This window comes from Chlorocebus sabaeus, chromosome 20 (genome assembly GCF_047675955.1).
Source record: "Chlorocebus sabaeus isolate Y175 chromosome 20, mChlSab1.0.hap1, whole genome shotgun sequence".
NCBI lineage: Eukaryota > Metazoa > Chordata > Mammalia > Primates > Cercopithecidae > Chlorocebus > Chlorocebus sabaeus.
The window spans coordinates 108,739,852-108,764,239 of NC_132923.1; the positions used below are offsets into that span (position 1 = coordinate 108,739,852).

The following is a 24,388-nucleotide window of genomic DNA, read 5'->3' on the forward strand; positions in this document are numbered from 1 at the left end:
CTGGGCGTGGTGGCTCACGCCTGTAATCCCAGCACTTTAGGAGGCTGAGGCGGGTGGATCACAAGGTCAGGAGTTTGAGACCAGCCTGGTCAAGATGGTGAAACCCTGTCTCTACTAAAAATACAAAAATTAGCTGGGCGCCGTGGTGGGTGCCTGTAATCTCAGCTACTTGGGCAGGAGAATCGCTTGAACCCGGGAGGCGGAGGTTGCAGTAAGCTGAGATCATGCCACAGCACTTTAACCTGGGCGACAGAGCAAGACTTCCATCTAAAAAAAAAAAAAAAAGGTAGTAATACTACAGTTTCTAGGCTAGCGCAACCGTTGCCATCCCCTCGCCACACCAATATCCTCCCTCCAGGAGATCACTAGGGTAATCTAGGGTCTTTAAAAGAAGATGGGCTTCCTGGTATTGAGAGGAGGAAAATGTTATACTATAAAAAGGAAGCAAAGACATCACAAGCAAATGTAACATGTTGACCTTGTTTGGATCCTGACTCAAATAAACCATAAAAAGACATTTTTAGGCCAGGAGTGGTGGCTCATGCCTGTAATCCCAGCACTATGGGAGGCCGAGGCAAGCGGATCACCTGAGGTTGGGAGTTCGAGACCAGCCTGACCAACATGGAGAAACCCCGTCTTTACTAAAGATACAAAAAATTGGCTGGGCGTGGTGGCTCACGCCTATAATCCCAGCACTTTGGGAGGCTGAGGCGGGCAGATCACGAGGTCAGGAGATGGAGACCATCCTGGCTAACATGGTGAAACCTCGTCTCCTACTAAAAATACAAAAAAAATTAGCCAGGTGTGGTGGCGGGCACCTGTAGTCCCAGCTACTCGGGAGGCTGAGGCAGGAGAATGGCGTGAACCCAGGAGGCGGAGCTTGCAGTGAGCCGAGATCGCGCCACTGCACTCCAACCTGGGCGACATAGCGAGAGGATCTATAAAATATCAGACTCCATCTCAAAAAAAAAAAAAGATACAAAAAATTAGCTGGGCATGGCAGCGCATGCCTGTAATCCCAACTACTTGGGAGGCTGAGGCAGGAGAATTGCTTGAACCCAGGAGGCAGAAGTTGTGGTGAGCCGAGATCTTCCCATTGCACTCCAGCCTGGGCATTAAGAGCTAAACTCTTAAAATATATGTCTTAAAATATATATAGAGAGAAAGACAATTAGGGAACTGTGAATAATAATTGGATATCATGTGATATTAGGAAACTGTTGGCCAGATGAGGTGGCTCATGCTTATAATCCCAGAATTTTGGGAGGCTGAGGAGGGAGGATCGTCTGAGGCCAGGAGTTTGAAACCAGCTTGGTCAGCAAAGCCAGACCCTCTCTCTACAAAAAAATTTAAAAATTAGCTGGGCGTGGCAGCATGCACCTGCAGTCCCAGCTACTCGAGAGGCTGAAGTGGAAGGATTGCTTGGGCCCAGGAGGTAGAGGCTACAGTAAGCCATGATCACACCACTGCACTCCAGCCCGGGCCACAGAGTAGGACCCTGTCTCAACCCTCTCCCACAAAAACAAACAAACACAGAAACAAAACTCATAAAAGCAATATGGACAAAAATTAAATTATGCATAATCCCACTATCACCATGCCTGGTTAATTTTTGTAATTTTGGGGTAGAGACAGGGTTTTGCTATGTTGCCCAGGCTGGTCTCAAACTCCTGGGCTCAAGTAATCCACTCACCTCAGCCTTTCAAAATGCTGGGATTACAGACGTGAGCCACTGCATCTGGCCTTTTATTATTATTTTTTTCTGTACAGATGGGGCCTTGCTATGTTGCTGGCCTTGAATTCCTGGGCTGAAGCTATCCTCCCGACTTAGCCTCTCAAAGTGCTGGGATTACAGGTGTGAACCACTGCACCTGGCCTGCGGTTTTAATTAATTAATTTACTTATTTATTTAAGAGTGAGACAAAGTCTCACTCTGTTGCCTTAGGGGCTGGAGTGCAGTGGCACCATCTTAGCTCACTGCAACCTCCACCTCCCGGGTTCAAGTGATTTCTGGCTAATTTTTGTATTTTTAGTAGAGACAGGGTTTCACTGTGTTGGCCAGGCTGGTCTCAAATCCCTGACCTGAAGTGATCCGCTCGCCTCGGCCTCCCAAAGTGCTAAGATTATAGGTGTGAGCCAAGGCGCCTGGCCTGCAGCTTTAATTTAAATTCTAGAAGTTGAGGAGATAGCTGGGCTCAAGTCACAAAGAAAACATCTCCAATTTTTGGGCTAAGTGGAGTTGTTTAAAAATGGAAACTAGTAAGGGAAGCATGCAGGAGTGATGCGGGGTACAGGCTGTGTTTCTTTCCAATGACTATGTTGAGTTATCGTCCACCTGGAGTGCTGGCTGGCTGGCCCCATTTCAGCTGCAGCCGGACTGTTGATTAACCACACTGAGGTAATCTCAACATGGGGAAGAATTCTGCGCTGGGTCTTCATGCCTGGTTAGTTTCAAGATCAGCCCCTGGAATTTCTTTTTTCTTCCTTTTTTTTTTTTTGTTTTTGAGATGGAGTCTCACTCTGTCACCCAGGCTGGAGTGCAGTGGCGTGATCTCAGCTCACTGTAACCTCCGCCTCCTGGGTTCAAGCGATTCTCCTGCCTCAGCCTCATGAGTAGCCGGGATTACAGGCACCTGCCACCATGCCTGGCTAATTTTTGTATTTTTAGTAGAGATGGGGTTTCACCATGTTGGTCAGGCTGGTCTTGAAATCTTGACCTTGTGATCTGCCCACCTTGGCCTCCCAAAGTGCTGGGATTATGGGCATGAGCCACTGTGCCCGGCCAGCCCCTGGAATTTCTAAATGAACATATACTCAGTTAGCTGTGCATGGTACAACAAAGTGTCAGGTGGGAAAGGGAGAGAAAAGAATTCTAAAATAGGTTTCAGGGCTACATCTTTTTTTTTTTTTTTTTTTGAGACGGAGTCTCGCTCTGTCGCCCAGGCTAGACTGCAGTGGCCGGATCTCAGCTCACTGCAAGCTCCGCCTCCCGGGTTTACGCCATTCTCCTGCCTCAGCCTCCCGAGTAGCTGGGACTACAGGCGCCCGCCACCTCGCCCGGCTAGTTTTTTGTATTTTTTAGTAGAGACGGGGTTTCACCGGGTTAGCCAGGATGGTCTCGATCTCCTGACCTCGTGATCCACCCGTCTCGGCCTCCCAAAGTGCTGGGATTACAGGCTTGAGCCACCGCGCCCGGCCAGGGCTACATCTTAAAATTAAGAAGGAAGACCAGGTGCAGTGGCTCATGCCTGTAATCCCAGCACTTTGGGAAGCCTAGGTGGGTGGATTACCTGAGGTCAGGAGTTCTAGACCAGCACGGCCAACATGGTGAAACCCTGTCTCTATTAAAAATACAAAAATTAACCGGGCATGGTAGTGGGTGCCTGTAATCCCAGCTACTCGGGAGGCTGAAGCAGAGAATTGCTTGAACCCAGGAGGCAGAGGTTGCAGTGAGCAGAGATCACGCTATTGCACTCTAGCCTGGGCAACAAGAGCGAAATGCAGTCTCAAAAAAAAGAAAAAAGATTAAAAAGGAAAGGAGGGGAAAAAAACCAAAATACATTTTAAGTCTGAGATACTCAGTTACAATAATAATAATTTTAATGGCTGCATAATATTCCACCAAATGGGTTTGCCAAAATTTATTTAACTGCTTCTCTTTTTTTGTTTTTGGTTTTTTTGAGACAGAGTCTCACTCTGTCACCCAGGCTGGAGTGCAGTGGCGTGATCTTGGCTCACAACAACTTCTGCTCCCCAGGTTTAAACAATTCTCTGCCTCAGCCTCCTAAGTAGCTGGGATTACAGGCTCATGCCACCACGCCTGGCTAATTTTTTGTATTTTTAGTAGAGACTTGGCTTCACCATCTTGGCCAGGCTTGTCTTGAACTCCTGACCTTGTGATCCACCCGCCTTGGCCTCCCAAAGTGCTGGGATTACAGGTGTGAGCCACCATGCCCAGCCAACCGCTTCTCTTTTGTTGAACATTTAGGTTGTTTCAAGATTTTTATTATTAAGAAATATAAGTGGCTGGGCGCAGTGGCTCACGCCTGTTATCCCAGAACTTCCTGGGAGGCCGAGGCGGGTGGATCAGGACGTCAGGAGTTGAAGACCAGCCTGGCCAACACGGTGAAACCCAGTCTCTACTAAAAATACAAAAAAATTTAGCTGGGTGTGGTGGTGGGCACCTGTAATCCAAGCTACTCAGGAGGCTGAGGCAAGAGAATCACTTGAACCCGGGCAGCGGAGATTGCAGTGAGCCGAGATCACGCCATTGCACTCCAGCCTGGGCAACAAGAGCGAAACTGCATGCAAAAGTAATAATAATAATAATAATAATAATACCCCCATTTTAGGGCCAGGCATGGTGGCTCATGCCTATAATCCCAGCATTTTGGAAGGCTGAGGTGGGAGGATCACTTGAGGCCAGTGTTCAAGATCAGCCTGGCCAACCTAGCAAGAGTAATAGGTATACTTTTTTTCTTCAAGAAACACCATACCTAAAATAGTATTGTAAACCTATTTTGAAATCAATCTGTTTGACATCTCCCCAACCCACCCCAAAAATCCAACGATTATATGAACAATGCTAAAGTGTTTCATTTATCAAAATAAATACTTTGAAGGAAACTACTTATTTAAATGTTTATCTTCTGATATATTTGTTTTTCTAAATTAGTCTTGTCAGTTCACATTCATACTATCAAGGACAAATACAGAAACAATTATAGTCAACTTGACGAAAGGCCAGCGTGATGACTCACATCCTGTCTGCCTCTAAAGTTAAATGTTGGTTCTTTATTGTTGGGCCCCATATCTGATCTGTCAAGAAACTGTTGGCTGGGAACTCCTGAGGTCAGGAGTTCGAGACCAGCCTGGCCAACATAGTGAAACCCCATCTCTACTAAAAATACAAAAAATTAGCTGGGCACAGTCGCCAGCACCTGTAATCCCAGCTACTTGGGAGGCTGAGGCAGGAGAATCGCTTAAACCTGGGAGAAAGGTTGCAATGAGCTGAGATCACACCACTGCACGCCGGCCTGGGCGACAGTGCAAGACTCCATCTCAGAAAAAAAAAAGGAACTGTCATTGCCTAAAAGCATCCTAGGGATCCTTTCTCATTTGAAAAAAGAGGAGATAACTTTTCAAAGGAGATGGAGAAGGCTGACTCCTCCTTCATACTCATATACTGGCCACAAGGGCTAACAAGCATGGTACAGGCAAGGTAGAAAATCCCAGACATCCTTAATCCCCTACTAAAGCAATACTCTTTCTCTGTTTTATGATTTTGTGTGTGTGTGTGTGTTGTTGTTGTTGTTATTGTTTGAAATGGAGTCTTGCTCTGTTACCCATGCTAGAGTGCAGTGGCGACATCTTGGCTCACCGCAACCTCAACCTACTGGGCCCAGGTGATTCTCCCATCTCAGCCTCCCCAGTAGCTGGGATTACAGGTGTGTACCACCATGCCCAGCTAATTTTTGTATTTTTTTTAGAGACAGGGTCTTGCTATGTTGCTCAGGCTGGTCTCAAACTCCTGACCTCAAGTGATCCATCTGCCTTGGCCTTCCAAAGTGCTGGGATTACAGGTGTGAGCCACTTATTAATGTTTTGAAATATTTATTTTCATACCATTGTGTCTACGTACATGTACTGTAAAAAGGTAGCACATTAACATATTATTTTAAAGCTTTTTTAAAATTACAACTTACATGTATATAATGTTTACTCTAGGCCAGGTACTATCCCAAACGTTATTACATATAATAACTCATTTAAACCTCATGATAACACTATAAAGAAGGCAATATTAGTATCCCATTTAATGATAAGGAGACTAAGGCAGAGGAGTTAGGTAATTTGCCTTAGGCCACACAGTTAATAAGTTACCTATCTGGAATATTTTTCCATTAAATTCATTTCTACAAATTATTTTTGTATGGCTATATCTTATTGTACAGATGTGCAGTTTCATTTACTTATTCCATTACTTTTTATTAGACAACAAGATTATTTCTGCTAAGCGTGGTGGTGCACGCCTATCACCCCAGCACTTTGGGAGTCTGAGGTGGGAGGATTGTTTGAGCCTGGAGGTCAAAGCTACGGTAAGCCGTGTTGGTGCCACTGTATTCTAGCCTGGGCAACAGAGCGAGACCCTGTCTCGAAAAAATAAATAAATAAAAAATAGAAAATTATTTCCATTTTTTGCTAAATCACACACATCATTAAGATAAGCCACCTTATACTAAACTTTTGTGAAAATTCTTCTTTTCTTAGGCTAGATGAGCTTAAGAAGAGTTGGCATTGATTTTTATTTCCTCCAAAAATGTACTCCTTTCTCCATGTTCTCTGTGACCTTAAATGTTGTAAATTTTAACATTTTTGCCTAGCGCAATTTTTTAAAATTCATTTTTTCAGTTCTGAGAAATAAATTAGGATACTAAAGCATGAACAGCTTCTTCAGAGTGAAAAAGCCACAGTTGGCCAGGCGCAGTGGCTCACACCTGTAATCCCAGCACTTTGGGAGGCCAAAGCAGGCAGATCACTTGAGCCCAGGAGTTCAAGACCAGCCTGGCCAACAAGGCAAAACCCTGTCTAAAAATTTTATCTAAAAATACAAAATATTTAGGTGAGCATGGTGGTACATTCCTATAATCCCAGCTACTTAGGAAGCTGACGTATGAGAATTCCTTGAGGCACGAGAATTGCTTGGGAGGCAGAGGTTGCAGTGAGCCGAGATTGTGCCACTGCTCTCCAGCCTGGATGACAGAGTGATACTCTGTCTCAAAAAAATAAACAAAAATAATAATAAGCCAGTGCTGGGCACAGTGGCTCAAGCCTGTAATCCCAGCACTTTGGGAGGCCGAGGCGGGCGGATCATGAGGTCAGGAGATCGAGATCATCCTGGCTAACGTGGTGAAACCCCATCTCTAGAAAACATACAAAAAATTAGCCGGGCGTGGTGGTGGGAGCCTGTAGTCCCAGCTGCTCAGGAGGCTGAGGCAGGAGAATGGCGTGAACCCGGGAGGCAGAGGTTGCAGTGAGCCAAGATCGAGCCACTGCACTCCAGGCTGGGCAACAGTGCGAGACTCCGTCTCAAAAATAATAATAATAATAAAAATAATAATAATAAGCGGGGCATGGTGGCTCACGCCTGTAATCCCAGCACTTTGGGAGGCCGAGACGGGTGGATCACCTGAGATCAGTGGTTCAAGACCAGCCTGGCCAACATGGTGAAACCCCGTCTTCACTAAAAATACAAAAAATTAGCTGGGTGTGGTGGTGCATGCCTGTAATCCCAGCTACTTGGGAGGCTGAGGCAGGAGAATTGCTTGAATCCGAGAGGTGAAGGTTGCAGTCAGCTGAGATTGCGCCACTGCACTCCAGCCTGGGCAGCAGAGAGAGAGAAAAAAAAGGAGAAAGCCACGGTCAAAAAGCTACCCTTTCCACAATTTCCTCCTGCTTGCTACAGATGCTGGGCCTCATGGCGTACATACCATCTCATTGAAGAGGAATGTTAACCTGGGACAAACCAGCTTACACAGGCAAGATTCTTTTGGTCTCCAAGTCAGCATTCACAAGTTCACTCACTCATTCACTCAACAACTATTTGAAAGGTCATTATATGAGTAGTACTAAGCTAGGTAGGGGTTATGGGGTTCATAGAAATAAAAAGTATTTAGAACAGTGCTAAATAAAACATTTAATACAGTGCCAGCATAAATATTGATGTATTGATCAATTATTATGTGCCAGGCACTGTGCTAAATGAGTAGATTATGTCATTTAATCTCTACAACAATCTCTAGGAACAGTCTATGATCATAGGCATTTTGCAGACAAGAAGACTAAGCCTCACAGAGGTTTACCCAGCTTGAACAACATACATGCCGTGGAGTTTAGATTTAAACCTAAGATTCCAAAGTTTGTGCTCTTAATCCTTATGCTATACTACAAAACACAGCTCCTCTCCTTAGGAAGCATACAGTCTTGCTCATAATACTAAAACTGGGCCAGGCGCGGTGGCTCATGGCTGTAATCCCAGCACTTTGGGAGGCCGAGGTGGGCAGATCACTTGAGGTCGGGAGTTCGAGACCAGCCTGACCAACACGGAGAAACCCTGTCTCTACTAAAAACACAAAATTAGCCAGGCATGGTGGTGCATGCCTGTAATCCCAGCTACTTGGAAGGCTGAGGCAGGAGAATCCCTTGAACCTGGGAGGTGGACAATGCGGTGAGCCAAGATCACACCATTGCACTCCAGTCTGGGCAACAAGAGTGAAATTCTGTCTCAAAAGACAAAAATAAAAAATAACAAAGTCAGATAGTAATAAATGCTACGAAAAAATAAATAAAGAGATAGGCTGGGTGTGATGGCTTATGCCTGTAATCCCAGCACTTTGGGAGGCTGAGACAGGTGGATTGCTTGAGGTCAGGAGTTTGAGACCAGCCTGCCCAACATGGTGAAAACCTAACTCTACTAAAAATATAAAAATTAGCTGGACATGGTTGTGCACGCCTGTAATCCCAGCTACTTGGGAGGCTGAGGCAGGAGAATCACTTGAACCCGGGAGGCAGAGGTTGTAGTAAGTCCAGATGGTGCCACTGTACTCCAGCCTGGGAAACAAAGTGAGACTCTGTCTCAAAAAAAAAAAAAAAGATAAAGGGATAGAGAGATAGAGAGTAGAGAATGAGTTTGCTACTTAATTCTGGATGGTCAGGGACTCTTCTCTGACATTTTAGCAGAGACCTAAAAGGTGAAGAAAGCCAGCCACACTGAATTCTGGGCAGGGGGTGTTCCATGAAAAGATGCTGGTTCTCTTTCAAATTAATCTATTCATATTCAATGAAGTTCCAATAAAAATTCCAGTAGTAATGTTGAGAATCTACAACTTACTCTAAAATGAATATGAAAGAATAAAGGCCTATGAAAACCCAGTCTACATTTGTGTTGTTGTTGAGACGGGGTCTCAGTGTGTCACCCAGACTGGAATGTAGTGGTGTCATCACACCTCACTGCAACCTCAACTGCCCAAGCGCAAGAGATCCTCCTACCTCGGCCTCCCACATAGCTGGAACCACAGGTGCATGCCATCACACCTGGCTAATTCAAAAAAAATTTTTTTGTAGAGATAAGTTCTCACTATGTTGCCCAGGCTGGTCTTGAATTCCTGGCCTCAAGTGATCCTCTTGCCCTGGCCTCCCAAAGTACTGGGATTATAAGCATGAGTCATCATGCCTGGATGCTAAATCTATTTTCTTTTCTTTATTATTATTTTTTGAAATATTACTACACTGTAAGTCTATTTTAGAGGACAAAAAGGTAAGGGTACCTGCCCTATTGGTAGAAATGGCTCTACTATAAAGCCATAACAATAAAAACATTGTGTTGCTGGCACTGAAACAAAGAAATAAAAAGTAGAATGGAGAGCTTAAAAATAAAGTATATACAAGGAAACCTAATATGTAACAATGGTAGCATCAGAAAGCACTGAAAATTGTTTTTCAGATGGTGGTAGAAAAACTAATTCACTGCAGGGAGAAGAAAGCTGGATTTTTACTTGAAACCACCTAGAAGATGGACTCCAGGGGGATTAAAGACCTAAATATGAAAGTTAAAACTATAAAGCTAAGAAGGAAAATCTGTGTTCCCTAGGGGTAAATAAAGACTTCCTAAACAAAATTCTAGGCCGGGCACCATGGCTCATGCCTATAATCCTAGCATTTTGGGAGAATGAGGCGGGAGGATTGCCTGAGCTCAGGAGTTCAAGACCAGCCTGACCAACATAGTAAAATCCCGTCTCTACTAAAAGTAAAAAAATTTAGCCAGGCGTGGTGGCACACACGTATAGTCTCAGCTACTCAGGAGGCTAAGGCATGAGAATCGCTTGAACCCACGAGGCAGAGGTTGCAGTGACCTGAGATCCTACCACTTTACTCCAGCCTGGGGGAAAGAGTAAGACTCTGTCTCAAAAACAAAAACAAAGAAACAAGATTCCAAACCATAATAGGGTCAAAATTTAGGACATCTGCTTAAATAATGACATCACAGATAAAGTTAACAGAAAGGTGACAGACTGAGAGAAGAGATTTACAATGTTTTAAGCAAAGGATTAATATCTAGAATATACAAAGTTTCTGCAGATCAATACCATTGAAAATAAAAAATTTAAAAATGGGTAAATAATACAGACACCTTAGTTTCACATACTAAAAAAGTTTATATACTGTTACATACAAAGAGAGAAATGAAAAGGTTCAAATATAATTATAATCAGAGACAAGCAAATCAAAGCAACCAAAACCTGCCATTTTACATCCATCAAACTGGCAAAAATTAGAAAGATGACTCATGCCACATCACACCAACTGGTGAGGATGAGGCTGTGAGTTCTTGTTCACTAGCAATAGTAATTGTTACAATACTAATAGTAAATACAATACAATAGTAAATGTTACAGCCATTTTGAAAAGTAACCTGCAATAGTTGGCAAATGTGAGCATGCCCATAGCTATATAGCCCAGGGGCTTTTTCTTTCTTTTTTTTTTTTTTTTTTTTTGAGACAGAGTTTCACTCTTGTTGCCCAGGCTGGAGTGCAATGGCGCGATCTCGGCTCACCGCAACCTCTGCCTCCTGGGTTCAAGCGATTCTCCTGCTTCAGCCTCCTGAGTAGCTGGGATTATAGGCATGCGCCACCACACCTGGCTAATTTTGTATTTTTATATTTTTAGTAGAAACGGGGTTTCTCCATGTTGGTCAGGTTGGTCTTGAACTCCCAACCTCAGGTAATCTGCCCACCTCGGTCTCCCAAAGTGCTGGGATTACAAGCGTGAGCCACCGTGCCCAGTCACCCAGGGGAATTTTTATAACGATCTATGAATTTGCTTATTTTATCATTTTTTATGGCAGTGAAGAGTTGTAGGCAATCTCAGGTGTTGTTTTTTTTGTTTGTTTATTTGTTTTGGTGGGGGGACAGAGTCTCACTGTTGGCCAGGCTGGAGTGCAGTGGCACAATCTCAGCTCACTGCAACCTCTGTCTCCCAGGCTCAAGCAATTCTCCTGCCTCAGTCTCCCAAGGAGCTGGGATTACAGGCGTGTGCTACCACGCCCGGCTAATTTTTATATTTTTAGTAGAGATGGGGTTTCACCATGTTGGCCAGGTTGGTCTCCAACTCCTGACAGGTAATCCGCCCACCTCGGCCTCCCAAAGTGCTGAGACTACAGACATGAGCCACTATGCCTGGCCAGGCTTGTTTTTTATTGTTGTTTTTAATAGATGCAGGGTCTTGCTGTCCCTGAGGCTGGAGTGCAATGACACCGTAATAGCTCTGCAGCCTCAACCTCCTGGGCTCAAATGATCTTCCTGCCTCAGCCTCCCAACTGGCTAGGACTACAGGCCTGTGCCACCATGCCAAGCTTAAAAATTTTTTTTTTTTTGTTTTAGAGATGGGGTCTCACTGTGTGGACCAGGCTGGTCTCAAATTCCTGGCCTCAGGCAATCCTTTCACCTCAGCTTCCCAAAGTGCTGGGATTATAGGCATGAACTACCCACCCAGCAGCAATCTAGGTTTCTATCAAACAAAGGGACGAAATGAGTAAAACATGGTGGATACACAGTGATTATGGGCCTAGATTGTGGAGATGATCTGCCTGATTTGAAATTCAGGCTCTACCACTTACTAGTTCTGACTTTGGACAACAGAAAAAAGAAATTTGAGGCTGGTTGCAGAGGCTCATGCCTGTAATCCCACCATTTTGGGAGGCCAAGGCAGGCGGATTGTTTGAGCCCATGAATTTTAGACTATCCTGGGCAACATGGTGAAACCCTATCTCTACAAAAAAATACAATAATTAGCCAGGTGTGGTGGTGCGTGCATGCCTGTAGTCCCAGCTACCAAGGAGGCTGAGGTGGGAAGACCACCTGAGCCCGGGAGGTCAAGGTTGCAGTGAGCTGTGATTGTGCCACTGCGCTCCAGCCTAGGCAACAGAGTGAGAAGACTATCTCAAAAAAAAAAAAAAAAAAAAAAAAAAAAATTATGAGAAACCTCTCTGTATAACCTCATTTATAAAATGGAAGTAATAACAAATCACAACCCTCATACAGTTGTTATGAGAAGTACATGAGTTGAAACATTTAAAGTACCTGTCATGACTGGGCATGATGGCTCAAATCTGTAATTCCAGCACTTTGGGAGGCCGAGGTGGGTGGATTGCCTGAGATCAGGAGTTCAAGACCAGCCTGACCAACATGGTGAAATCCTGTCTCTACTAAAAGTACAAAAATTGGTCGGGTGTGGTGGTGGGTGCCTGTAATCCCAGCTACTCGGGAGGCTGAGGCAGGAGAATCGCTTGAACCTAGGAGGCAGAAGTTGCAGTGAACTGCGATTGCACCATTGCACTCCAGCCTGGCAACAAGAGCAAAATTCCCTCTAAAAATAAAAATAAAAAAAGGCCAGGCGCGGTGGCTCACGCCTGTAATCCCAGCACTTTGGGAGAACGAGGCGGGTGGATCATGAGGTCAGGAGTTCAAGACTAGCCTGGCCAAGATGATGAAACCTCGTCTCTACTAAAAATACAAAAACATTAGCCGGGTGTGGTGGCATGCGCCTGTAATCCCAGCTACTCGGGAGGCTGAGGCAGGAGAATGGCGTGAACCCGGGAGGCGGAGCTTGCAGTGAGTTGAGATCACGCCACTACACTCCAGCCTGGGCAACAGAGCGAGACTCTGTCTCAAAAAAAAAAAAAAATCAAAATTAGCCAGGTGTGGTGGCAAACGCCTGTAATCCCAGCTAGCCAGGAGGCTGAGGTAGGAGCATTGCTTGAACCCAGGAGGAGGAGGTTGTAGTGAGCCAAGATGGCACCACTGCACTCCAGCCTGGGCGACAGAGTCTCTGTTTTGAGACAGAGACTCTGTCTCAAAAAATGAATGAATGAATAAATAATAAAAATAAAGTACCTGTCATGGAGCAAGCACTATTTAAACACTAATACTTGTATTAGTATGAAAGCATATGCAAGTTGGAAGTTATGAGTTAGATTTACACAGAGTAACAAGTACATATTGGGCCAGGCACAGTGGCTTATGTCTGTAATCCCTGCATTTTGGGAGGCAGGCAGATCACTTGAGTTCAGGAGTTCGAGACCAACCTGGTCAACATGGTGAAACCCTCTCTCTAATAAAGATACAAAAATTAGCTGGAAATCACCTGAACCCAGGAGGTGGAGGAGGTTTCAGTGAGCCGAGATGGAGCCACTGCACTCCAGCCTGGGCAACGGAGCAAGACTCTACCTCAAAAAAAAAACAAAAAAATGTTTTAAAAAAGTACTTATCACAAAGAAAATGTTAATGTTTACACTTGCCAGGTGCTGCGGCTCACATTTCTAATCCCAGCACTTTGGGAGGCTGACTCGGGCGGATTGCTTGAGGTTAGGAGTTTGAAACTAGCCTGGTCTATATGGTGAAACTCCGTCTCTATTAAAAATACAAAAATTAGCCAGGTGTGGTGGTGCACGCCTGTAATCCCAGCTACTCGCGAAGTTGAGGCACGAGGATTACTTGAATCCAGGAGTCAGAGGTTGCAGTGAGCCAAGACTGTGCCACTGCACTCCAGCCTGGGCAGCAGAGTAAAATTGTGTCTCAAAAAAAAAAAAAAAGGTTGGGGGGGGCTGGGACTGGTGGCTCATGCCTATAATCCCAGCGCTTTGGAAGGCCGAGGCAAGTGGATCACCTGAGGTCAGGAGTTCAAGACCAGCCTGGCCAATATGGTGAAACCCTGTCTCTACTAAAAATACAAAAATTAGCCTGGCATGGTGACATGAACCTGTAATCCCAGCTACTTGAAAAGCCAAGGCAGGAGAATCACTTGAACCTGGGAGGCGGAGGTTGCAGTGAGCCAAGATCATGCCATTGCACTCCAGCCTGGGTGACAGAGCGAGACTCTGTCTCAAAAAAATAAATAAATAAAAGCTCTATAGTTACACGGCTTATAAAACCAAAAAAATTGGGATCAAACTGAAAATCATAAAGTATTCAATTAGATAATTTATAGCAAATTCATATGATGAAATAGAAATAACAATTATAATTGTCAATATTTAAATACCAGCTCTGCCAATCAGTAGCTGTATAGCTCAGGGAAAGTTAATTAATCCATATGCACCAGTTCCTGTTTACAAAATGGGTTTAACATACCTGAAGCACTTAGGATAGCACTGACACATAGCACGAACTCAATAAACTAGCTTTAAAAAAAAAATTTTCGGCTGGGTGCGGTGGCTCATGCCTGTAATCCCAGCACTTCGGGAGGCCGAGGCAGGGAGTTTGAGACCAGCCTGACCAACATGGTGAAACTCCATCTCTTAAAAATAGAAAATTAGGCCAGGCGCGGTGGCTCATGCCTATAATCCCAGCACTTTGGGAGGCCGACGCAGGCGGATCGTGAGGTCAGGAGATCGAGACCATCCTGGTTAACACAGTGAAACCCCGTCTCTACTAAAAATACAAAAAATTAGCTGGGTGTGGTGGCGGGCACCTGTGGTCCTAGCTACTCAGGAGGCTGAGGCAGGAGAATGGCATGAACCCGGGAGGTGGAGCTTGCAGTGAGTCGAGATTGTGCCACTGCACTCCAGCCTGGGTGACAGAGCAAGACTCTGTCTCAAAAAAAAAAAAAAAGAAAAAAAAAAATTAGCCAGGTGTGGTGGTGCATGCCTGTAATCCCAGCTACTTGGGAAGCTAAGGCAGGAGAATCACTTGAACCTGGGAGGTGGAGGTTGCAGTGAGCTGAGATCATTGCAGTACTACACTTGAGCCTGGGCAACAAGAGCGAAACTCTTGTCTCAAAACAACAACAACAAAAAATTTAACAAAAGGAGAGTGTAGACAAATATCTTGGAAAGATGTTAATGATAGATGAATGGGAAAAAAGGGTTATAAAGCAGTATATATGGAATCTTCTTTATAAAATAAACACATTTCATATACATAAATTTATAAAAAGTAAAGACTAGAAGGATAAATACCAAAATAGAACTAGTACTCTCTTTGGATAATAGGTGTTATTTTTTATCTGTACCGTATTTTATAAGTTTTCAACAATAAATGTGCTACTTTTATGATAGGTGAAAACTCTCATCCTCATCTCTACCATAATTAAAACTAGGAACTGTCATTTTTTTGCTTCAACTGGTAATGAATCCACCCCAAATTTACAGGGTAAAGGAATAAAGAATCAGAATTACACAGACATTTCTCTTCATTGGCTTTATTACCATATAACACAAGCTCACAGCCTCTAATGTTACAAACCTTATACACAAATGGCCAAACAAGAAATTTTCCTTTCCAAAAGCTAATTTATTCCGGTTTCCCCTCTTTATTTTTATTTTTATTTTTGAGACAGAGTTTTGCTCTTCTCACCCAGGCTGGAGTGCAATAGTGTCATCTCTGGTCACTGCAACCTTCACTTCCTGAATTCAAGCAATTCTCCAGCCTCAGCCTCCTAAGTAGCTGGGATTACAGGCGCCCGCCACCATGCCCGGCTAAATTTTGTATTTTTCATAGAGATGGGGTTTCACCATGTTGGCCAGGTTGGTCTCAAACTCCCGACCTCGGGTGATCCACCCACCCCGGCCTCCCAAAGCTCTGGGATTAGAGGTGTGAGCCACCGCGCTTGGCCTGGTTTCCCCTCTTAATAATACAGTGGGATTAGATAGATTCTCCGTGACATCCTGAGCCTTTAATGTAGAAAGGCTGTCACGAAAGTGAAATCACCACATGAGAACAGTGCAAAGAACCAATTAATTCTCACCATCCTCTCCCTGAGGGAAGAATGCCTGCCTGGCAATGGTGAAATGGGGCATTTAAAACGTATTTTTTTGGCCGGGCATGGTGGCTCATGCCTGTAATCCCAGCACTTTGGGAGGCCAAGGTGGGTGGATCACAAGGTCAAGAGTTCGAGAATAGCCTGACCCACATGGTGAATCCCCATCTCTACTAAAAATATAAAAATTAGCTGAGCATGGTGGTGGGCGCCTGTAATCCCAGCTACTCAGGAGGCTGAGGCAGAACTGCTTGAACCCGGGAGGCGGAGGTTGCAGTGAGTCAAGATCGTGTCACTGCACTCCAGCCTGGGAAACAGAGCGAGACTCTGTCTCAAAAACAAAATAAAACAAAAACCAAAAAAAAAGCAAACATTTTTTCAAGCAAGTAAGGACAGGCCCCAAATGTGAACAGATCCTCTTAGTCACATGAGCCTCTTGGGGTCTATTTTCTCTAGGTGAACCAGAGGTTTTAGCTGCTCTGCAAAGTTCTTCATGTCATCAGAGACCACATCCTGCCCAGCGGGTGCTACCACACTTAATTCCACGAGATAGGAGAGTGACAAGGCCTCAGTGCTGTCTGTGTTCCCTGGCACCAGGATGCGGAAAATCTTGTACACCATAATCTTCATGATGCCCTTACGGAACAAATGTCCCTTAGCAACAAACTCATGGTCCATGCGGAAGCCCATTTCCATCAAGAAGTCGGTGAGGTTCTCAGATGTGGCAATGTCCACGCAGTTTCGCACCAGGGCGTGGCGATTCTTGTCTCCCATTTCTGGCTGTCCCAGGTAGCGCAGATGCCAGGGTGCTCCTGCCCTGTCCATAGAGCGTCGGGCCCTGAGAACAAATGGGCTGGCTTGCTGGCCCTTAAGAAGGAATACCATCTCATGGTCAAGGAAAGTCTCAGGTTCCATATTGTCACACAAACCACGAAGGCGGTGGATGAGGCTTTCCAAACTGTGATCTAAAACACTTCCTGAAAACGGAACAAGCACCACTGAGTCCTACCTTTCATTTTAGGTCATGGAGTTAGCATACAATTGAAAAAACTTAATGAAAAACCAAAACAGTTTAGTGAAGCATTTCATAAAACATAGGGCCAAACATGAGATTTTAGAGAAGTTACACTACCAAGGTATTGTATAACGTTGTGAGAAAGTTATTTCCCTTTTCAATTTTTTGGAATTTTCTTATTTAGCACTACAATGTCTTTAGGCCTCCTCTAATGCTAATCTCCAGCAGGCCTTGGGCTTAGAGCCTTTAATCAGCAACAGGGTCTATCTAGAATGTAATAATACTGTTTTAATTATGTATTTATTTATTTTGGTAGAGATGGGGTCTTACTATGTTGCCCAGGTTGGTCTTGAACTCCTGGCCTTGGTCTCCCAAAGTGTTGGGATTACAGGCACAAGCCACCATGCCCAGCCAATAACACTACTTTGTTGTCATATAGTTTAACAATTGCCTTCTATTTCCAACAAATCAAACTTTTCCATTTATAGAAATATAAAGTTTCACCCCCTTTTTCTGAGACGGAGTCTAGCTGTGTCTCCAGGCTGGAGTGCAGTGGTGCGATCTCAGCTCACTGCAACCTCTGCCTCCTGGGTTCAAGCGATTCTCCTGCCTCAGCCTCCTGAGTAGCTGGACTACAGGTGTGCGCCACCACGCCCAGCTAATTTTTGGATTTTTAGTAGAGACAGGGTTTCACCACATTGGCCAGGATGGTCTTGATCTCTTGACCTCATGATCCGCCCTTCTCAGCCTCCCAAAGTGCTGAGATGACAGGTGTGGAGCCACCACACCCAGCTAAAGTTTCCTTTTTATCAGGAAAAGTTTTCCTCTTCTATATGTAAGTAGAAGAGAGTGAATTTCTTCATAGAATCTTCATCCTCTTGGCAACATCTGACACAGTTGTTATAGTAGCTTATACCCACCATGAAATCTATTCTTCCCTTGGCCTCTGAGACACAACCTTCTTGGTTCTTCACTTAACTTGCTGAGCAGCCCGTTTAAGTCTTCTTTGCTTGATCTCTCTCATCTTCCCTAAACACTGGAGGACTAGGACTCAATGCTGGTCCTCTTCTGTATCAATACTCTTTTCCTGCCTAGGTGACTTTATTTGGTCCCATGGCTTTAAATATCATTTAGGCCCTGAGGACTCCCACATTTTTATCTCTGGACCACAGAAGAAAACATCCAACTGACTACTCAATTTCCTCACTTGGATGCCTAACAGACATCTTTATCTTAACATGTTCAATATCAAACTGTTGATTTTTTCCTCCAAAATCTTATTCATCCTGCAATTTTCACCATCACAGTAAATGGCAACTCTCTGCTTCTAGTTGGTTACCCGGGCCAAAAACCAGCAAATCATCTTTCACTTCTTTCTTTCTCCCACACCCTCCATTTAATCCGTATTTTTGAAACAAATGCAGAATGCAATCACTTCTCGCTCCTCTGGTCACTTCAACCTATAGTCCCTTCAAATGAAGTCACCCTCATTTCTTGCCTGGTCTTTGCAAATAGCCTGTTTCTACCTTTGCCTTCTTCCTCTCTTCTCCACACAAAAGCCAAATGATCTATTATATTATTGGGCAGATAATAACACTCCTCTACTCAGAACACTCCAGTGGCTTCCTGTGTCACTCAGAATAAAAGCCAACGTCTTTACCATTGTTGACAATGCCCTACATATTATGGTCTCTGCTACCTGCCAAAAAACATCTCCTTCTATTCTTCCCCTTGATCATTATCTTCAGGAGTGACCTTCCTGCCAGACCCCTTCCCCTATTCTCTATGCTTAGGATGTTCTTCCGATCTGCATGTCTACTCTATCACTTTTATCAGGTCTGCTCAAGTGACTTTATCATCAGGGCCTTTTCTGATCACCCTAATACAATAGTATGTGTCCTACCAATCTCTAGCCACTTTCCTGCTTTATTTTTATGGCATAGATTTTTTGTTGTTGTTTTTTAGCTCTGTCTCCAGGCTATAGAGCAGTGGCGAGATTATAACTCTTTGCAGCCCCCATCTTGGGGGTTCAAGTGATCCTCCCACCTCAGCCTCCCAAGTAGTTTGGACTACAGGTACATACCACCATGCCCAACTAATTTTTCTTTATTTTCAGTAGAGGTGAGTTCTTGCTATGTTGTCCAGACTGATCCTGAATTCCTGAATTCAAGCAATACTGCAGCCTTAGCCTCCCAAACGACTGGAATTACAGTCATAAGTCTGTAATAGCTGGCTTGACATACATTATTTTTTAGTCATCTTTCTCCCTCCATGGCTATGGCTCAAATGTTTGGAACATATTCAGATACTTGTTGACAAAATCTGGCCTGGTGCGGTGGCTCACGCCTGTAATCCCAGCACTTTGGGAGACTAAGGCAGGTGGATCACCTGAGGTCAGGAGTTCAAGACCAGCCTGGCCAATGTGGAGAAACCCCGTCTCTACTAAAAATACAAACATTAGCTAGCCATGGTGGTGCACGCCTGTAACCCCACCGCTTAGGAGGCTGAGGCAGGAGAATTGCTTGAACCTGGGAGGTGGAGCCTGCAGTAAGCTGAGATTGCACCACTGTGCTCCATCCTGGGCAACAGAGTGAGAATCCATCTTAAAAAAAAAAAAAATCAGAGAAACAGGACCTAGAAAGATAGTTGCTGAGGGTTTGGCATAGAGGGGAGTGGGAATTAGTGTTTAAGGGGTAAAGAGTTGCAGTTTTATAGGATGATAAACAAGCATTTTAGGCTGGGCGTGGCGGCTCATCCCTGTAATCCTAGCACTTTGGGAGGCCAAGGCAAGTGTATCACTTGAAGGCAAGAGTTCAAGATCAGTTTGGCCAATATAATGAAACTGCAACTCTCTACTAAAAATACAAAAACTAGCCAGGCATGGTGATGCACGCCTGCAATCCCAGCTATTCGGGGGGCTGAAACACAAGAATCCACTGAACCCAGGAAGTGGAGGTTGCATGAGCTGTTATCATGCCACTGCATTGCAGCCTGGGTGACTGATCGAGACTCTGTCTCAAAGAAAAAAACAGTTGTACTAAGTATTTTTTCAAGCTACTCACAATAAACCAAAGTTCTAAAGATCTGTTGTTCAGCAATGTTAATATACTTAATACTGAACAGTACACTTAAATATGTTAAGTTTGTTTTTTTTTTTTTGAGACAGAGTCTCGCTCTGTCGCCCAGGCTGGAGTGCAGTGTCTCGATCTCGGCTCACTGCAATCTCCGCCTCCCGGGTTCGCACCATTGTCCTGCCTCAGCCTCCCAAGTAGCTGGGACTACAGGCACCCACCACCACGCTGGACTAATTTCTTTTTGTATTTTTAGTAGAGACGGGGTTTCACCGTGTTAGCCAGGATGGTCTCAATCTCCTGACCTCGTGATCCACCCGCCTCGGCTTCCCAAAGTGCTCGGATTACACGCATGAGTCACTGCACCCGGCCAAGATGGCAGATTTAATATGTTTAGTGCATGTAAAACTGTAATTTAAAGTAACAGTTAAAAACATAGTTGGGTGCCAGAAACTGTGCAGGATGCTTTTGTGTTAAGTCTCTCATCTTAAGGGAAGCTGAACAGAGAAGAGGAAAATAGGTAATCCAAGTTTCCTGGTTCACTTACCCTGCAACAGGTACTCCATCATGTTAATGGTGCCCCCAGTGACAGGCATCATGGTGACTGGAGGTGCCTCCATGGTGTCTAAATTGAAGACAACACAACTGGACTCAGAGCCCCCAGTCAGGTAAGGCACAGGATATACCTGGAAAAGAGTTCACTTGTTTATACATCAGAGTAGTCGAGAGAGACCAAATGTGTTGTGGCACTGGCCTTCAAATCAAAAGATTCATTCATTTAAAAACGTTTCAGTGTCTTACACGGCCAGTTCCAGGAACTGATGATACAGAAATATAAAAAGGAGATCTGGTCATGGAGTTACAGCATTGCCTTCTAGTCTCAAGTTCTGAAACCTCCAAGTTACCTGTGCAATCTTGAGAAAGTCCTGCCTATAACCCCTCACCCTGGGACTCAATGTCTTCCTCATAAAATGAGACCAGCAATTTTTTTTGTTTGTTTGGTTTTTTTTTGAGACGGAGTTTCACTCTTGTTGCTCAGGCTGGAGTGCAATGGTACAATCTCTGTTCACTGCAGCCTCCGCCTCCCAGGTTCAAGCGATTCTCTTGCCTCAGTTTCCCGAGTAGCTGGGATTACAGGAACCCGCAACCATACCTGGATAATTTTTTTTTATATTTTTAGTAGAGACAGAGTTTTGTCATGTTGGCCAGGTTGGCCTTGAACTCCTGGCCTCAGATGATCCTCAGGTGAGCCGGCCTCCCAAAGTGCTGGCATTATAGGCGTAAGCCACCGCGCCCGGCCAAAGGCCAACGATTTTTAACTCCCAAGGTTATGTGGCTCAAACGAGATAATAAAGAGGCAACAAAATTCAGAACTGAAAAGTGTCTTAAGGGACCTTCATTTTTATAGATGAGGACATTGAGACTCAGAGAGGGACAGGATACACACAGCAACTTGGTAGCAGAGTTGGGACCAAACTAGAATCTAGGCATTCCATCGCTCTGAAAATGCCTTTCCCCCGTACCCTTTTCTTTTTTAGTGACAGGATATCGCTCTGTAGCCCAGGATGGAGTGCAGTGGGGGAGTTCCTAGTTCACTATAACCTCGAACTCCTGGGCTCAAGCGATCCTCCCACCTCAGCCTCCCGAGTAGCTGGGACTACAGGCGGGAGAGTCACTGCGGCTAGCCTAAAAATGCCTTTTAAAGAGAGCCAAGGCCAGGCGCGGTTTCTCACGCCTGTAATCCCAGAACTTTGGGAGGCCGAGGCGGGCGGATCAACCGGAGGTTAGGAGTTCGAGACCAGCCTGACCAACATTAAGAAACTCCGTCTCTACTAAGAATACAAAAAATTAGCTAGGCCTGGTGGCGAGCGCCTACAATCCCAGCTATTCGGGAGGCTGACGCAGCAGAATCGCTTGAACCCGGAAGGCGAGGTTGTGGTGAGCCGAGATCGCGCCATTGCACTCCAGCCTGTGCAACAAAAGCGAAACTCCGTCTCAAAAAAAAAAGAGAGCCAAGAGGAAGTTATTTTAAAATGATGGTATATAGGTCCTTCTAAGCCAGCATCCACAACACGTGTCCACTTAAACACTAGAAGCACACCTCCTTGAGGCTCTAGTGTCTTCTCGAGAAGTCGGGAATTATATCCATACGCGCACCTAGGAGCCTTTGAGCGACGATTAGATCCCAGTCCTCCGGTTACCAGAGCCCGGGAAGCCCCCAGACCGGTGCACCCGGCCAACTTCCTGCTCTTCTCACTTCCGGTCGGAAGCCGAAGTCTCACAAACCTCGAAACTGCCGTTCCCAAACGTATGGGTGCCGAGAAGGCCGAAGAGCGTCATTGCGGACAGACAATCAGAAGCGCATGCGCAAAATGCCGGGCTGCTGTATGAAAGATGGCGGCCTCCTTTGGAGCTTTCCTCCGGGGACTACCTGGCGCCTTGACGTCACAGGCCATCCTCTAGGAAAATATGTTTTGGTTTGACAACCTGGAGATGTATTTGTGCAGAAAGTCTCTTGGAACTGATAGGACTTACAGAGATTATAATGGATTTAAAAAGAAAAAAGAACTGAGGGGTCGGGCGCGGTGTCTCACGCCTGTAACCCCAGCACTTTGGGAGGCCGAGGCAGGTGGATCACTTGAGGTCACGAGTTCGAGACTAGCCTGGCCAAGATGGTAAAACCCCGTCTTTATTAAAAATACAAAAATTAGCCGGACATGGTGGCACGCGCCTGTAATCGCAGTTACTAGGGAAGCTGAGGTGGGCGAATCGCTTGAACATGGGAGGCGGAAGTTGCAGCGAACCGAGATCACGCGACTGCACTGTAGCCTGGGATACAGAGAGAGGCTCTCTCAAAAAACTAAATAAATAAAAAATAAATAAATAATAAAAAAAAATTTAAAAATCTGGAAAAGGAGTAGGTCCAGATCCAGGAGTACTCTGCAGTGCCAGACTAAAAGAATACGTGTGAGCTTTAAAAGAACCCTGTCTGCAACATGGAGAAAAGTTGGGGAAAGGAGAGAGCCTAGAGAAAAATGACCAGGCCAGACATGGTGGCTCAGGCCTGTAATCCCAGCACTTTGGGAGGTCAAGGCGGGCAGATGGCTTGAGCTCAGGAATTAAGACCAGCCTCAACAACATGGTGAAACCCTGTCTCTACAAAAAATACAAAAATTAACTGAACATAGTGGCTTGTACCTGCAGTCCCAGCTACTTGGGAGGCTGAGGTGGGAGGATTGCTTGAGCCCAGGAGGCAGAGGTTGCGGTGAGCTGAGGTAGTGCCACTGCATTCCAGCCTGTGCAACAGAGGGAGATCCTGTCTGGAAAAAAATTAAAGAAAAAAGACCAGTTAGGCGCTTTGGTACAACTCTGACTGAGAAACAACTGTCAGAAAAAGATTTTAAAAATGTAAAAGAGGAAATTAGCCGAGCGTGGTGGAACACGCCTGTAGTCCCAGCTAGGTTTTTAGTAAGTATGTAAGGGTTTTTAGTAAGTATGTAAATGTATGTGTTATGTACAGTTAAGCATTTATAGTATTATATAATCATGTTGGCTAGCAGTGTGTGTGTGTGTGTATGTGTGTGTGTGTGTGTATATATATATGTATGTATGTAAAAGAATTCTTTAATGACTAACCAGAGGTAGAGACAGAGAGATGAAGGAGTCACAAATGCCCAGATTTCTACCTTGGGTAGCTATTGCAGCACTTTTTTCCTCTAAGCTAGAAAACACAGAGCAGTGTGGGTGAGACAGGAAAGATGAGTTCATATGTAGACACATTGAGCATCAGGTGTCTATGGGACACCCAAATGGCAAAGTTCAGGGGAAAGAAATGGGCCACAGATAGAGATTTCAAAACCATAGCCTCATAGATGGTAGCTAAAAGCCATGACATTGAATGAGATCATCCTGAGAGTGTACTAAATAGGAAAAGAAGATTGACAAGGACTGGGCCTTGCATAGCACTCTGGCAGTTATTAGAGTTGCATATGCCCTAGGGTTTAGGATGTGCTTCCTGATCGACCTGGTGATTCACAAGATTGGGCAGAGTGACCAGCTCTCAAGTGCTGTAATGATTAGAGGAGGCTGTGAACTTCTTTGGCCTCTCTTTTCTTATACGGACACTAATTGCAGCATAGAAAGTCCAGTGAATTACAGGTCATTTGAGACCGCATAGGGTTTACCCAGATTTTAGCTGGTATTTTGAAGAAGGGTAAATTTTTTTGAAAAGGTAGGGGAGATAGACAGAAAATGGCTAAACAATATGATAATACCTGAAGGAGGCCTGGGGATTATAGGGATGAGTTTCTCTGGTAAGGATATGATGCCTAGAGCTTAGGATGGGACTCACTCCTGTACTTTGCCACTACGCAGCTGTGCAACCTTGGGTAATTCACTTCCCCTCCCTGAGCCTAAGCTTCCTTGTTTTGTAAAATAGAGATAATAATAGTACTTTCAAAGAAGTTTGCCAAAATCAAATGAGATGGTT

At 44.8% G+C, this 24,388-nt stretch overlaps 1 protein-coding gene across 2 annotated transcripts; it reads right to left on the reverse strand.

The window, feature by feature from the left end:
- Positions 1 to 15,239: 15,239 nt before the first annotated feature.
- On the reverse strand, positions 15,240 to 22,229 carry MED18 (mediator complex subunit 18). 2 transcript variants are annotated; one of them, XM_007979782.3, is made up of 3 exons: positions 22,057 to 22,229; positions 20,447 to 20,585; positions 15,240 to 16,790 (listed from the first exon to the last, which is right to left on the reverse strand). In XM_007979782.3, exons 2-3 carry the CDS (start codon positions 20,517 to 20,519, stop codon positions 16,237 to 16,239), a joined length of 627 nt encoding a protein of 208 aa, XP_007977973.1. In that variant the 5' UTR covers positions 20,520 to 20,585; positions 22,057 to 22,229; the 3' UTR covers positions 15,240 to 16,236. The 2 variants fall into 2 exon arrangements, with proteins under 2 accessions (XP_007977973.1, XP_007977974.1); XM_007979783.3 differs by having other exon boundaries at positions 22,001 to 22,229.
- Between the last annotated feature and the right edge of the window lie 2,159 nt (positions 22,230 to 24,388).

Coding starts and splice junctions, on each gene's coding strand:
- MED18 (XM_007979782.3), bottom strand. CDS start 20,519: ATGGAGGCACCTCCAGTCACCATGATGCCTGTCACTGGGGGCACCATT. Junction 16,791..20,446: donor GATGGAGTACCTGTTGCAGG/GTAAGTGAACCA, acceptor TTCCGTTTTCAG/GAAGTGTTTTAGATCACAGT.